Below are 15,879 nucleotides of genomic sequence, written 5' to 3'. Positions count from 1 at the left end.
AATACAATCTAATATTCAACAGCGCAATTATCAGTAAGTCATAGCTTCTCGGCAAAGTAATTTAAGAATCTGGGAGTTCCAAAATATAAATAATATTCCTTCATTTTTTCATATAGAATGTATTGTTTACAATTTAAAAATAGGAAATAAATTATATGTAGCAGATCAAGGCAACCTTCAGCTCAGTATCTCTTCAGGCTATAGAAAAATAAACTGGACAAGCTTGCATTGAAAGTTGCTATTTGAACGACTGATGAATTTTCATTTCTACTATACTTTTGTGCCATTTCACATTCATTTGTCTACTCAGCATTCATTGATGCCAGCTTGGTAAAATCATTGATTGTTTCGGGTATGCATTTGGGCATGGTGCAATGGTTCATGTGATAATTTATGCTACAATATGAGACACCTACATGAGATGGTTAATTGAGGCACAGTCAGTTGTTTTAGGGAATGGATATATTACAAAAGTGAACCATAAGCAAAGCTCTTTTTAATGGGAAGGTGTAAATTGGAGATTTTAGCTGAAGAAGGCATAATGTACTCCTGGAGGGATTCTGCACTAAAAAATTCACAATTTGGCAAAATTCTGCATTTTTTATTTGTCAAAATAATGCAATATAATCACACCAGTTTCAATTGTTTTGGTAATTTATTTAAACTACAATACAGAAAAAAGTCACAATGACTATTCAGCATTTCCTAAACACATAGAAGTGAAGTTACAAACACTTGGTAACTAATACCCTGCATTCCAGTTATAATCCTGGATTTTCATTTGAATTACATTACAGAACACCAAACAGCAAAAATAAATAAAATAAATAAATTAAAGAAGTCATTTTAAATTGCTCAAACTTTCATACAGTTTTGCTAATCATCATCTTGACCTGGCTGGGTAATTTGGGAAGAGCTTGTTTCTGAGTGTCCTGACATTTTATTGACTGCTTGGTAAATGTTTTATTTGCCCTCAAAGTCTTTTTTTTTTTTAAATGGGTAAGTAAAATAAATCCTGAGCTATAATCTAAACTCCACGTTGGCACAGGAAAAACAGTGAGAAAGCACGTAGATCTTCCCAGCTGATTCTCTTACTGTCATCTATAAGGCTGCACATCACTCTGGCAATGAAGAGGCCTTAAAACTTTTCAAGGTTTTATGCTCCTGGAGGAATTGACTGAGGATGGGAACAGTTAACTAACAATAGGAACATTAACAATGTTACTATACAGGTAGCTTGCTACATTTCTGCCTCAAAAAACGAGATCAATTAACTAGCAGACAGGCTGCTATATTTCTGCCTCAAGGAAAGGCAGAATAAATTCTCCTGCATAATAAAAACATGTATCCTTCCATGCCCCTGGTGAGTCAGAGTAGCAAGGGACAGAGTCTCTCTCACTTGTTGGCAGGTACCCATACCCAGCCCCACCCTCTGACAGTGATCGACGTCTCCCCCGCAGGCACATACGCACACCCAGCCTCTCTCCCCCTGCAGTGATTTGCATCTCTGAGGCTGCTCCAGACGTGCTGGAACAGACACACTGCCTGGTTTGCCATGGAAGAGGTCCCCCCGCAGATTTCTTTTGCATTTTTCTGTGTGGGGAGCACAGAAATATGCAGGCCATATGAATTCTGCACCCCTGTCAGTGGTAATAATGGCATAAAATGAAGAAGAGTGTGAAAACATCTTATTTCATTCAGCCTGATTTGTTGTCTTGAGTAAATATAAGCAATAAATGAGAATTTAAGGTATATTCCATAAGGTCTGCATCAAGAGGGACTAGATGCCTCCTTACCCAAGTGCAGAAACAACAACAAATATTACACCCTTCATTTTCCTTATTGCTCTGCTGACAACTGTCAACATTCCACAGAAATCAGCACAATATTAGGCAAACAGCAGCATAGTAAGTGTAACAGGTGGAACATTTAGTAGCTGGCAAACAGTTACTGTAACCTATGTAAAAACGTTGGTGGGACACTGGAGCACTGCACTGAACAACATGCCCTTTCACACCTTAAGACAAATACAGGATTCAAATGAAGGTAAATTCATCTGAGAAGAGGAGCAACTGGATTAGTAATCGCTCCTTCCACAACCACTGCAGCAGTTCCATTAGCTTTCATTTTGTTTAGAAAACCGTTAAACCTCCTATGGAAGTGCAATGACTCTGTAGTGATGCCTGCATTTTTTCATTGCGCTCAGCTGAGTAATTTGTTCATGCCATAAAGCTGAAAAGAATATCACCAAGTGAAATCCCAGACTCTTTCCTGCAATATTCATATTAAAAGTAATATGATTAACCAGCCCACCAAACTTAACTTTTCCATCAAGCTTCTAAAAACTTTCAGCACTTAGGGCTTGTCCACACACCCAAGTTTTGTTGATAAAACTTATGTCGACACCCAAAAGTCGACAAAACAAAAATTGCCAAAGGGTGTTCACACTTGCTCCCTTTGTCAACAGATCATGTCCACGTTGGGGACACCATCATCGACAGGGCGAGCAATGCACCATGGATATGTATCCCACAGTGCAGTGTTGTGGGAAGGAAGAGTTCATCGCTGCACATCTTGGTATTCTCTCCAATTTCTCCCACAGCCCCCTCAGCTGCCGAGAGCAGCACCATGAGCAGCTCTGCCATTCCTCAGCACAGAGAGCTCACAAAGCAGCACAGCAGTCTGTCCCCTGCCCCGTGAAGCAGCAGTCTGCCTGCTGCTGTGTTCCTAGTGCAGGGCAAAACAGGAGTATTCCAATGATTTGCTCTTTGTTTGTTCCCCAAAGGGAGCAGCACACAGATACTTCCCGGAGCTTTGAAAGGAGAGGGGCACATGCCTGCAGGGCAGCAGAGATCAAAACACTGAGCAGAGCAATCAGGGCAGGCATTGTGGGATACTGGCAGAAGCCAGTTCTGTCCACAAAACATTCAGCAGTGTCTATACTGGCTCTTTGTCAACAATAAAGGGAGGGGAAAAGACAAAAGTCTCTCATAGGGGTGGAAGTTTTTGTCACCAAAACTGGGTGTTTTTCACAACAAAAGTCCCATTGTAGTGTGTACACTCTTGCTGTTTTGTCGCCAAAAGGTAGTTTTTGGCAACAAAACTTGCCAGTGTAGACAAGCCCTTAGAAGACTAGATATAGGTCTGTTTGTGATTTTGAAAAAGTAACATGGGGCATCATGTCATTCTTGCTGCACAGGCTATGTGTGGATTGCTTTAATGTTTCTTCCAAATATTATATGGGGACTTTTACTGCACCCATTGAAGACAATGGATTGTTGTCTTTGAAGTGAATTGGACAGTATCCCTCCATTGTAAACACTGGTGAGAACCCCCTCCCACCCTGGCCTCTTTATGCCACTCTAACATAAAGGGGTGATAAATTGCCCCTGGAAAATATCCCGAGAGCAGGGGACCTGCAACAGCACTTTCAGCCTGTAATATAGAACTACTGCAACAGGTCTATGCTTGTCTCCCACACCACATACCCAGAACATATCATGGGAAAGATGGGATGAATCTGGACTGCTGGTGAACTCTGGCTATTCTCTGCTTCCCACTGAAGGCCACAGGACACAAAGTAAGTCAAATTAGTTCTAAGTCTTAGGACTACTCTAATTTCACCGTTGCCCCTAATTCTTGTGATTTTATCACAAGTCTCACAATATGTGGCATTTTCCTTAAAACTGCAGTTCTTAAGTCATGCAACTATATGAAATTCTCAGCTTTCATTTAAAAAAAGTCTGCCACAATGATGAGACATAGAAAAAGATGAAGAACATGAATTCTAAAAGCTCAAAAACAAAAAGGCAAATAAAAAGACCCAAAATGTATTATTTAAAAGAATTGCATGAATTTTAATATAATCTTACGACTTTTGGGGGGCCTGATTTATGATTCCTGAATGCTTGAGGTTGGGAATACAATAATTCACACCAACGGCCAGGCCCACAGTGTAGGGTAAGACACAAGTGGCTTAAAGTCATCTTTCCCCTCCCAATCCCATTTCCTGTAAAGAGTGCATCTGTCATAAATATAAAGGGAAGGGTAAACACCTTTAAAATCCCTCCTGGCCAGAGAAAAAACCCTTTCACCTGTAAAGGGTTAAGAAGCTAGGATAACCTCGCTGGCACCTGACCAAAATGACCAATGAGGAGACAAGATACTTTCAAAGCTGGAGGGGGGGAGAAACAAAGGCTCTCTCTGTCTGTGTGATGCTTTTGCCGGGAACAGAAAGGAATGGAGTCTTAGAACTTAGTAAGTAATCTAGCTAGATATGCATTAGATTCTGTTTTTTTAAATGGCTGATAAAATAAGCTGTGCTGAATGGAATGGATGTTCCTGTTTTTCTGTCTTTTTGTAACTTAAGGTTTTGCCTAGAGGGATTCTCTATGTTTTGAATCGGATTACCCTGTAAGGTATTTACCATCCTGATTTTACAGAGGTGATTCTTTTACTTTTTTTCTTCAATTAAAACTCATCTTTTAAGAACCTGATTGTTTTTTCATTGTTCTTAAGATCCAAGGGTTTGGGTCTGTGTTCACCTATGCAAATTGGTGACGATTTTTATGAAGCCTTCCCCAGGAAAGGGGGTGTACGGTTTGGGGAGGATTTTGGGGGGAAAGGCGTTTCCAAGCGGGCTCTTTCCCGGTTATATATCTGTTAGACGATTGGTGGTGGAAGCAATAAAGTCCAAGGGCAAAAGGAAAATAGTTTGTACCTTGGGGAAGTTTTAACCTAAGCTGGTAAAAATAAGCTTAGGAGGTTTTCATGCAGGTCCTCACATCTGTACCCTAGAGTTCAGAGTGGGGAAGGAACCTTGACAGCATCTAACACAGTAATGGAGAAACGGGCCAGAATGAAGGCAAGCAAAATACTAAGGAGATTTAAATACATATGCATTTCAGCTAAGCATTTCTATAACAAATTAAAATAAAGTTCCCGGTTTAAGACTGTAAATCAGGACTAACTGAAATAATCCTATTAATAGACAGTATTGGGTGTTCACAACCCATCGGCAGTTATCCAGAAAACTATAAGCCCTGAAGAAAGTGGACATATACTAAAAGTCCTAAAATTATTTGAGTCTCACAGTAAATTCTTATCAAGAATTTTAAGTCAGAAAATGGATACCAATCACGTATAGCTAGATAAAATTAGTTCAATTTTAATTATATGTATAAAACAGACCCAGATTACAGTGATATAACCTGTCACACTGTGAAGTCATAAACCAAACACAAATTAAGGTCCTGATCCTGAAAAAATTTATGTATGTGTGTAACTTTACTTAGTGGGGACTCCTTATGTGAGTGAAGTTACATGCATAAATCTTTGCAGGGTCAGAACCTGACTTCAGTGGGACTACTCACTTAAATAAAGCTACTGCCTATGTAAAGTCTTTGTAGGATCAGGGCCCAAAATTGGATTTTCTTGTTATCGCCCAAGATAAAAGAAGTGTGGTAGTCTGAGGTACTTAAGCTTATTCTACACTGCTCTCTACCACAAAGTTTCTTTTCTATATAGTATATTAAAAGGAAGAAAATTCTGACTAGACAAGGGCTATTTGTCTCTCTATTACTAATTTTGCTGATATCAGGAACAGTAAATTAAACTATGCAATTTAGCTATGCAAGCTTTTAAATTAATACAGGCCCCGGGTTATCCTATGAAACTCTCAATGCAGTCGTATTGAACAGAAATATTAAAAGATTTAAAAAACCCCTCCATATCTCAATAGAAAAGACTGAGCATTCAGGCAAGAGCAAGAGGTACATGTAGAGAGTCAGAAGGAAGAAATTATACTGCTGGGTCAGACATCTGTCCTACCAGTGTCATGGCAAATGGTTATGCCTAGTGATTAATTGATTTGTTATAGAGGTAAGAGATTCCAAAAGAACTGCAATGAGATTAAATCAATAGTACTCACAATGAACATTAAAGTGGAGGAGGCAGGATGGAAGCATTAGGCCAAATATAGACACTTCTCATCTAAACTGTTAATTTACCAATTAAATCAAAATCACATTCATTTTCAGATTTTTGCTTTGGATAGCAACTGGTGTGTATTTATTGAAAACAAACAAGGTTAGAAACAGAGTTGTCGAACTATGTTTCCCAATGGGTTTTGCAATGTAAAATTACTACTTACACCTCTAAAGTGGGAAACAACATTTGCCAATAGTTAAAAATGATTAAGTTTTAGAACAGTTGGGTCTTCCAAGAAATAAATGGGGATTCTCTTTCTCTGTACTCCAATCCAACACAATGGCCTTCAGGACATTGTCCAACATCCTGGGATCCCCATTCACTAACTATTTTTCCTTCCTTCCCTCATAGCTACCGCCTACTGTAAAAATTTACATCTAGCTAGGATACAGATTCTTCCAAGACAGCTAGCGTAACCGTAAACTTCCTAGCAGAGGTCTCCAAGAGAAATATGTGCCCATACACTCCTACAGGGTCCCAAGGTACCTGTTCTACAGTTTATAACAGACCCTCTGAAGAGGACAGGAGCATATTCAACATTCATACTGAAGATGGGTCTCTTCTCTCATGTCACTGCAAGCCATGCTGCATTCAAACATCTTAACCTACCAATGCATCCAGTAGGACCAGTATATTATCAATATGTACAATTTCACAAGCTAGTCAGACTAATTTTCCAAGATGCAGATGGTTTAATAATCATTAACCTAGCACTTTCTTTTTGTTCACCACTATAATTATAAGCTACTGATGCTCAAATGTAGGAGGAATGAGATCGAAAAGCAGGGACACCAAAAAAATATCCGTACAAAAGGCATAAAATAATGGAGGTGAAAGAATTTATTACTGCAATATAAACTTTTTCTCTAATCTTTACCTTTATTATTTATTATTATTATTATTATCAGAGCAAATAATTCATAATAAGCATGAGGTGGCAAGATTTGTGTGGAATGGAAGTCAGTTTACATTTTAAATGTAAACTATTCATCCTAATGAGAGTTTTTCCTGGAGACAATCAGCTTCTTGCTAGGACAAAAGCAAAATCCATCATGGTGACAATGATGATTCACTTAAAAAAATACATTGTACTTTTTCTCTCCTCCTAATTTCAACTCAGTCAGTACAGGAAGGAAGTCCTCTACCTGACAGAAGTATAGATTTCATTTTCCTAAAACAGCTCATCTGCAAGAGTCACTGGACAGTGGACTCTGATTCTATGCATGGAGGGGGGAAAAAACCACAAAGGCTATTCTAATGTTCATAATAACTACAAAATACACGGATATAATTTTGTTTGACCATGAATTATATGTAAACAAACAATTTAATCAAACTAATAAAAATGAGGAGGCCGGTGGCATCTGAAGAAGTGGGTTTTTTAAACACGAAAGCTTATGCCCAAATAAATCTGTTAGTCTTTAAGGTGCCACCGGGCTCCTCGTTATTTTTGTGGATACATACTAACATGGCTACCCTGCTGATAATCAAACTAACGTTAATATAGTTTTCTGATATTGAATTCATCAGTTGTTTTCAAGTCCTTCTGCATATATTGCATATTTGCAATCTATTTTTAAAAAAAACCCTAATATTCCAGACAGTAATATTACTATTTCCTTTGGTTTTAAAATTACAAACTAAATATAATTCCGTATTTATGTACAAGCAAGTTCATTCTCCCAGTAAGATTTAATCTTTCTCTAAGAAGATTGCCAACATATTCACTGTATAATATGTCACAGAAAACCCATATCTGGTCCACACATCTCTGGATTGTAGCATTGCAAGACGGCAATTCATTGTGTTTGATCATTGTGTTCAGTTTAATCCAAATGTCCTCTAGAGTTTGATTATTACAAATAGATTGTTCAATTGTCCACTTTGCTCTATAAAATGCATGTAGCTTCAGTCTTTCTAAATTACTCTGCAGTTCTCTAGATAAAGGAAGAATTTTTTCTTTAAGTTTAGGACTAGGGACAGAGATACTCCAAGACCTTCTCAATTTTGGTTTTTCATTTGCTGGTTGTACTTCCAGATTGCTTGAATGAATTTGTGCGTGCACTGTTTGTGTCTGGATTAAACTTTGACCAGTTTTCAAATTAGACTGAAACTCCAGAAGGTCTACTGTGCAGTCATAATATTGCCCAATAAGAGGTTCTGAAGCGGCAACAAGTTGTTTCACTTCTTCTGCTTTCTCACCAGAAATAATAGGTGGTTGTCTTTTCGGCTTGAGGGGAAGTTTGTGTGAATCATTTGGAAACCAGGGAACAAATCTTGGTAGTTGCCGAATAGGAAACTCCTTCAGTGTTTCTTCCACAAGTTTCTGCAATTTTGTGAGGTCATTCTGAAATGGTCGATAGTGCAAAACTATTTCCATGCTGGTACTGTAGGAATCCAGTTATTCTTAATAAAAGAAACAGTCTCTTGATTAGGATCCTCAACTCTAAAGCGTAATACATCTTATTTACAAAAATCTTTTCTTGCATGTGATGCACAGATCAGAAGAAAACAGGACCTAAAGCAGAAGTATTGTAAAGAATAAGATATCACCATATTAAGCCATATATTGCTAGAATATTTTGCAGTAAAACAAAATGCTGTAAAGATAAACTAGCAATATTTATATTTATGTATCAGAATGCTTTATACTTTACCACAGTGATTACTTACTGGTATTTAATCATTGCTAGTGTTTTAAAACACCAGATAAGTAGATTTTAAACTTTAAACAAAAAACATACATAAAACTTATATGATCTGCTCTTCATGGAAAAACCTATGTTATTCCCCCCAAACAGTATTCTCCTCCGTCACCCACCCATTTCTGTGGTCATATGAAATTGATGTGAAGACATTTTGCCCAGTTAAGCATGCCTCAATGGAACCCTCAGATTGTATGCCACTGTATTTACCCACAAATTACCATGCATCTATGGCACTATGTTCCTAACATGCATACCTAATGCTATCCACTAAAAGCACCAGGATTTCATTTAAAACATGAACAGTCATATGATAAAGTTACCACCAGCTTGACGTTAAAACCTATTATATCCTCTCAAATTATCAGTCCGGAAAAAAAAGAGGGGAGATGGGGGGCAAACAGAACAAAGAAAATACTAATTTTAAATACAAATCTGAAACAATATCTTCCTTCTACTCCCATGAAGGAAACTGAATAATATACTGCAGATTATAATTACTGATGATGAAAAAAATACTCCCTGAAATAGGACTAACAGTTACACATAATTTAAAGTAGAAGATTAGCCAAGAAGCTGTTCTGAACTCCAAGTATGCCAGACAATATATAATAAAGATTTTCTTATTTCAATTCCATAGCATGACTATATATCAACCAGTCTTAGCTCCAAACTTCAGAGCTATACATCAGTCATGCTATTATATGAAAACTTTAAATAGGATACTCCCTCATTTCCAAAATTCAACATTTCTCTCTCTCTCTCAGATGAAGGTTAAATTGCCTGTTAGATAATGGGCACAAACAGCATTACCAATTATGGAATAAATTCATAGCATCCTTTACTCTCTAATTTCTTCCAAATTTTCAATAATCTGTGTGTGTTCTAACAGATACCAACAATAGAGAGTAATACTACAAACACTAGACTCGGATCATTTAGCTACTGCATTGCAATGACTGAATTCTAGGAGTTGAAAGGGACACACGTTTATGACAGGTTTGTTTTGAGTTCTCTCTAAATTCCTTTTTTCCTTCTAATTGCAAAGTCTATGGCATTAATGCTACACTGACTTCTCTGCAGGCCCAGGGATCTACTTATACCTCTTATCAGTCCCCTATCTCCCAAACAAGGGTGTATTAAGAAAAGATTTTGCTTTGAATCAGTTGTTACAACAGCAGAACTAGGAAAGGAGTACTTGTGGCACCTTAGAGACTAACCAATTTATTTGAGCATAAGCTTTCGTGAGCTACAGCTCACTTCATCGGATGCATCTGATGCATGCATCCGATGAAGTGAGCTGTAGCTCACGAAAGCTTATGCTCAAATAAATTGGTTAGTCTCTAAGGTGCCACAAGTACTCCTTTTCTTTTTGCGAATACAGACTAACACGGCTGTTACTCTGAAACAGCAGAACTGTTGATTTTTTTTTATTATGGAAAAGCAGCTTGATTTTGTCATTTGAAACTTCAATAACTGCTTTAGACAGCAATAAACTAACACCATTAAAACCAATATACTGTCTTCAGGAGTGTTTTAAAAGTGAGCGTATTAACATGAGGTAGATTCAACTAAGGCCATGTCTTCACTACCACTTATGTCACTCAGGAGTGTGAAACAAGTTTCGCCGGCATAAGTGGTAGTGTGCACAATGCTAGGTCGGCAGAAGAGCTTCTCCCACTTACATAGCTACACAAGTGATCTTACAGCAGTGCGGCTGCATCGGTATAGCTGTGCCGCTGTAAGATCGCTAGTATAGACATGGCCTAAAACCCCAATTCTGCAATCACTTATGCAGATGTATAACTTATGTACCTGAGTAGCCCCATTGAGTTCAACTGATTACAGGATTGTGGACTTCATCTTAAATTGTTCATTATTGCTACTTAATATGAACACAAAAGCACAATGGTAGATAAACAATACCAGAAGCAATATCATTTTTACTGACCGAGAAAAAGGAAAAGCAGATAAAGATTATTTAGTGCACAGTTTTTCCACCACCTGTTTCTTCCAATCTGGTGTTTCTTCCAATCTGTTTGGTCAAGACTGTAAATACCTGAGCCTCCAATTAATAAAACATTCTGTACTTGTATACTTTTTCATTCAAAGAGCTCACAGTACTTACTCCTGAGGGAATCCTTCACTAGAAAATTAAAAATTCTGCAAGCGCGTACACACACACACAGAGCTCTGGATGCACAGGGAGTCATTGGGGAGTTCTGGGTGCTGGAGGAGTGGGGCTTGGTGGGGTGAAGGTCCAGGTGCAGCGGGGGGCTTGTTGGGGTGGTCCAGGTGCAGTGGGATGGAGCTAATTGGGGTGGGGGTTAAGAAGCTTCATGGAGGGTCTGGACTACACCGGGGTTGGGTGGATAGAGGCACAGCTCCCCATACAGTGACCCCTCCCTCTGCGGCTGAGGAGCAATGGGGCTAGGAGGTGTAGAGCTTCTTGTAGCTGGGGGAGGCTGCTGGGGGTGGGTCTGACCCAGCCCCGGTCGCTCCTTGAGGGAGAAGAGGAAGTCCTGTTCTCCCTCAGCCCCAGCCCAGACGGAACTCTCCGACGGCTGGTCTACGCACCCGGTAGTGCCAGAACAGTTTTTATAGTGGGGATGCTGAAAGCGGAAACCATGTATTTGGGTTGTTATTACTACTTCAAGCCACGGGGTGCACTAGCACCCTCCGCACTGCTAGTTCCAGCACCTGTGGACACATCCATGCTGCTGGTGAGGGGCATGTGACCACTCCTGCAGCTTCCCAGTCAGAAAGTCATTTTTCTGCAGGGAAGCAAAGAAATCTGCAGGGGACATGAATTCTGCACCCATGCAGTGGCGCAGAATTCCCCCAGGAGTATACAGTACTATATAAAGATAGGTGGTTATCTAGATAAATCTCATATGATGCCTGTATTTTCATACAACTTTGTATCAGATCCTTATATAGAAAACTTTGTATTGAGCCTTGGTATAATGTTAAAAAATTTCTTTTTGCTAGAAGTAGAATAAGATCTCCCCCCTGCTTTTAATCAATTGCCCTGTTGAATGAAGGAGGTGTGAATGAGTGAGGCATGGAAGGCAAGCACCTCCAGACACCTGCAACAATTGGAGAGAGGATGGAAGCCAGACCCAAGAACAATAAAACTTCTCAAGTGGGCTCACTAAAGAAGAGCAGACATATTGAGGGCCTTGGGGGTTAGAGGCAAGCACCTTCTTTTGAAAACACCCTCTTTGAACAGCATTGAGACAACACCCAGAAGGAAGCAGCACAAAGGACCAAGGGACACAGACACAGATTTTGTATCTGGCATAGATTTGCATGAGAGGGAAGCTGCTATAAATGTGAGGTGTCTTGCAGAGGACCCCGGGTCTTGTCTTGTCAACATGGGAGTATCCAACCGGCTGGGCAGAAGCCTAGTTCCACCCCTCCCCCATCTAACTCACCTGGCCAGTGAAGTTAAGGGGAGCAACTAGTTGGTAACAACAAGACGGAGTGTGCTTGTATGTGAGAGTGTAATATATATCATATGATACAGTGTTGATTGATACATGTATTACCAATATATGTGGCACTTTTGCCTTATTCCCCTGTAAAGATCCTGTGCAGTACTTTAAGTACAACAGTTATTCCTATTTTACAGCTGAAGGGAGTGAAGCTGAGAAGGATAAGGGACTTACAGAGAGATTCTTTAACAATGCCATGAACAGAACCCACGTCCCCTGATTACATGCTCAGTGGTTTGAGCATTGGCCTGCTAAACCTAGGGTTGTGAGTTCAATCCTTGAGGGGGCCATTTAGGGATCTGGGGCAAAAATTGGGGATTGGTCCTGCTTTGAGCAGGGGGTTGGACTAGATGACCTCCTGAGGTCCCTTCCAACCCTGATATTATATGACATTATATATATGACATAGTGCCAACGTCTAGCACAAGCGTTGCCCATATCCCATTGAAAAAGGGACCAGTGAACCACTTCCTCCCACATTTGCTACCGCACGATAATATTTCTGTGACAACTACAGCAACTGCTTCTGTATACAGGCAACATCAGGACAATATTTATGTATTTTATCTTTCATACACTAAGTGCTTCATTCTTCCTTGAAAAGCGCTAATCTCACCAGCCTGCTCGTCATCCCACTCGGTGTAGGGAACCGCAGCTCTACCTGAGCAGCCCAGCCACTGCCAGGGCTAACGGGCGGGCGGGCGCTGGCGGGGCGAGGCAGAGGCCTATCTTCTGGGCTCGTCATGCCCAACTCCCGGAACCTAACAGGGCACCCTCACTCCTGACCGACGCCGGCCCACCCCGCACTGGGCCCGGCCTGCTTCCGCGCTCCACCCAGTAGCCCACACTCCCTCCCGTACAGACCCGCCGGGGCCTCCGCCTTGGTTCCTCCCCCTCCTGCGGCGGAGAGACCCGGCCTGAGGCCACCCAGGGCCGAGCCGCATCTCCCGGCACAGCCTTGGAGCGGGCAACGAGGGCAGGGGCCACCCCGCGCCCCCGGCTGGCGAGAGAGGCTGAGGCCCAGGCAGGAGGAGGGGCGGTGAGCTCCCGTCTCGGTACCTTTCAGGGCCAGCAGATGCTCCTGCTTCGGCTGATTCACATCCATTGCCTCGGCCTCCCCGCTCTGGGCCTTCGCCGCCTACGGGATTCACCTAGGCCAAGATTCTGCTGATGGCGAAAGAAACAACGATAGAGGTCTGCACACGGCCTGAGCCAAGCTGACCGCGGTCCAGAGAACCGGGAGGTGCGTTTCCCGGCATGCAACGTGCCAGTTGGAACGGAGCAGGACCCGGAAGAAACTACAGGCCCCAGCATGCACTGCTCCCCTTGATCCCAGCTGCTCACAGACGATCTGGACGAAGAGGGACCCGGGCGGGTGGGGTTGTCTTCTGGGAACCTGGACTAATCGCGTTGCATGCTGGGATTTGAAGTCTTCCTGGAGGTGACTGAGATGAAGTTAGAGCATTACATGGTGGAACCTGTAGTTTTCGCGAGCCTCTGAGCGACAATGTGACCCATTGTATGATGGGAATTGTAGTCTTCATGCGTCCCTTAGGTGTCACTGTGGGCTGTGCGAGGAGACGCATGCGCAGTAGTGATCACGGCGGCCGCCAGGGATGAACCCGTTTTTTTTTTTTTCATTCCTGCGTGGACGCTTCGTGTGGTGACATCACAGCGCAAGGCCGGTAGTGTCAGCGCGTGGCCCGCTCCTCTCTCCCTGCTGGCTTATTGGCTTGTTGGTGCGTCGGTGGCTCGTTCCTCCTCCCTTTTCCAAGATGGCGGCCATGGGTGTAAACAAGGCTGGCCCCGGAGCGGGCCTCGATGCCGGTCCCCGGCACAGCGGCAGGCGGGGGCCGGCTGGGGCTGCTGTGAAGGTGAGAGGAACGGCACCCGTCCGCCCAAGTGCCCGCTTGGTTCACACAACAGCTCCTGCCAAAGGGTGGTGACGCTGCTTCGGCTGAGGGGTTTCTCCCGATGGCATAAAACAGACCCTGTGCAGCAGCAGCCGCTTACCCTGGCTTCGGGGTGGCCACCGGTGGGGACATGGAGAAGCCCGCACGAGTGCAGAGGGATGATTTGCTGTGTTGGGCGGCCCTGGGTCCTGTGAGCTGGTGCGAGGGTAGGGGGCAGGCTGTCGAGAGGCGAGTAGGTTCCCAGAATGGGGTGGGGTGTCAGGCCAGTGGCTGGACCTGTGAGTAGGGCCCTACCAAATTCACAGTCCATTTTAAAAAAAATTGAATTTCTTAGTTTCAGATATTTAAATCTTAAATTTAGCCATATTGTAACCATGGGAGTCCTGACCCAAAAAGAGGGTGGTGGGGCAAGGTTATTGTAGGAGGGTCACGGTATTGCCACCCTTACTTCTGCACTGCCTTCAGATTTGGGTGGCCAAAGAGTGGCAGCTGCTGGCCAAGAACCTAGCTCTGAAAGCAGTGTTGATGCCAGCAGGAGTGGAGAAGTAAAGGTGTCAATACCATACCATGTCACCCTTCTGCATTGCTGCTGGCGGCAGTGCTGTCTTCTGGGCTAGGTGCCTAACCAGCAGCCGCCACTTTCTGACTGCCCAGCTCTACAGGTGACGTAGAAGTAAGAGTGGCAGTACTGTGACCCCCCTACAATAGCCAGATTTAATGGGGGAGACCAGATTTCACAGTCAATGATGTGTTTTTCATGGCTGTGAATTTGGTAGGGCCCTATCTACGAGGTAGGGAGGTCCTGGGGTGCACTGAATCAGCTGGGCCATGGAGTGGCTCCCAATCAAGAGCCCTAGGTCAGACAAGCAGTTGGCCAGGGGCAGCCTTCGGTTCCTTTTACTTGGGCTCGCAGTAAGTGGGTTCACACTGTGATGGACAGTGCTCATGCTTCAGTTCATTTGCAGAGAGAAAGGGCTGTACAAAAGAAAATCATGACTGGAATCCACAAAGGAAGAACTATCTAATGGGACAATTGCTGGGGTTAATTGGTTTCAGAGTGCAGCTGCATGGTAGATTTCTTTATACAAGAGCTACCACTGTAACATGGGCCACTTAACTCTTGATGTGTGATTGCTTCTGATCTGTTCAAAATGATCTCTTGATTTATAGGTTCTTGAGTGTGGAGTCTGTGAAGATGTATTTTCTTTGCAAGGTGATAAAGTTCCCAGGCTGCTTTTGTGTGGTCATACCGTCTGCCATGACTGTCTTACTCGGCTTCCTCTCCATGGTAGAGCAGTTCGCTGTCCTTTTGATAGACAAGTTACTGAACTAGGTAAGGATGAAAATTATGTGTGTGTGTGTGTCTTTAATTAGATTAGTGTAATTTAAGAATGACAAGAACATGACTACTAACTTACCAGAGACTTTCATTTCTGTTTGTAGGCTGGTGAGACATGTGTCTCAAGAAGGATAAGGTAGTGTTTTTACAAATTTTGTGGGAGAGGGAGTTTATTCTATACGTAAGGAATGATAGGAGAGAGAGACTAATGGGTGGCAAAACATTGATGGAGTAAAGGGAGTGGAAGATGATATAATAAGGTAATAGTTCTGAGACCTTGTCTTTACTCAGAAAAGTGTTTCTACCCTGTGTTAGGTTGGCTCCCCGCTCCATACTTTTAACTGGACCTGTTAACATGAAAACTACAGACTACTTGTCTTCACTAGGATTTTACCTCACATTATTTCCGTGGGTTAGCTAACGTGGTAATATACTTT

General features: G+C 42.3%; 3 protein-coding genes across 7 annotated transcripts in view; 1 reads left to right on the top strand and 2 right to left on the bottom strand.

Moving 5' to 3' along the window:
• Positions 1–13,390, bottom strand: part of TRAPPC13 (trafficking protein particle complex subunit 13) — a 43,796-nt gene extending 30,406 nt beyond the window's left edge. For all 4 annotated transcript variants that reach the window (XM_048851904.2, XM_075128501.1, XM_075128503.1 and 1 more), the window contains exon 1: positions 13,250–13,390. In XM_048851904.2, coding sequence (XP_048707861.1) covers positions 13,250–13,295 — 46 coding nt within the window. In that variant the 5' untranslated portion in view covers positions 13,296–13,390. The remainder of the gene's footprint in view (positions 1–13,249) is intronic.
• Positions 637–13,367, bottom strand: SHLD3 (shieldin complex subunit 3). 2 transcript variants are annotated; one of them, XM_075128506.1, is made up of 2 exons: positions 13,250–13,367; positions 637–8,394 (listed from the first exon to the last, which is right to left on the bottom strand). In XM_075128506.1, exon 2 carries the CDS (start codon positions 8,366–8,368, stop codon positions 7,622–7,624), a length of 747 nt encoding a protein of 248 aa, XP_074984607.1. In that variant the 5' UTR covers positions 8,369–8,394; positions 13,250–13,367; the 3' UTR covers positions 637–7,621. The 2 variants fall into 2 exon arrangements, with proteins under 2 accessions (XP_074984607.1, XP_074984606.1); XM_075128505.1 differs by having other exon boundaries at positions 637–8,506; positions 13,250–13,351.
• Positions 13,391–13,797: 407 nt separating the features above from the next.
• The window catches only part of TRIM23 (tripartite motif containing 23), a 28,795-nt gene continuing 26,713 nt past the window's right edge, over positions 13,798–15,879 (top strand). Inside the window, exons 1-2 of the mRNA XM_048851898.2 lie at positions 13,798–14,064; positions 15,274–15,436. Coding sequence (XP_048707855.1) covers positions 13,966–14,064; positions 15,274–15,436 — 262 coding nt within the window. The 5' untranslated portion in view covers positions 13,798–13,965. The remainder of the gene's footprint in view (positions 14,065–15,273; positions 15,437–15,879) is intronic.

This window comes from Caretta caretta, chromosome 5, assembly GCF_965140235.1.
Source record: "Caretta caretta isolate rCarCar2 chromosome 5, rCarCar1.hap1, whole genome shotgun sequence".
In the NCBI taxonomy this organism is placed as follows: domain Eukaryota; kingdom Metazoa; phylum Chordata; order Testudines; family Cheloniidae; genus Caretta; species Caretta caretta.
The sequence above is the reverse complement of the archived record's forward strand: the minus strand, read 5'-3'. Positions and strand labels throughout refer to the sequence as shown.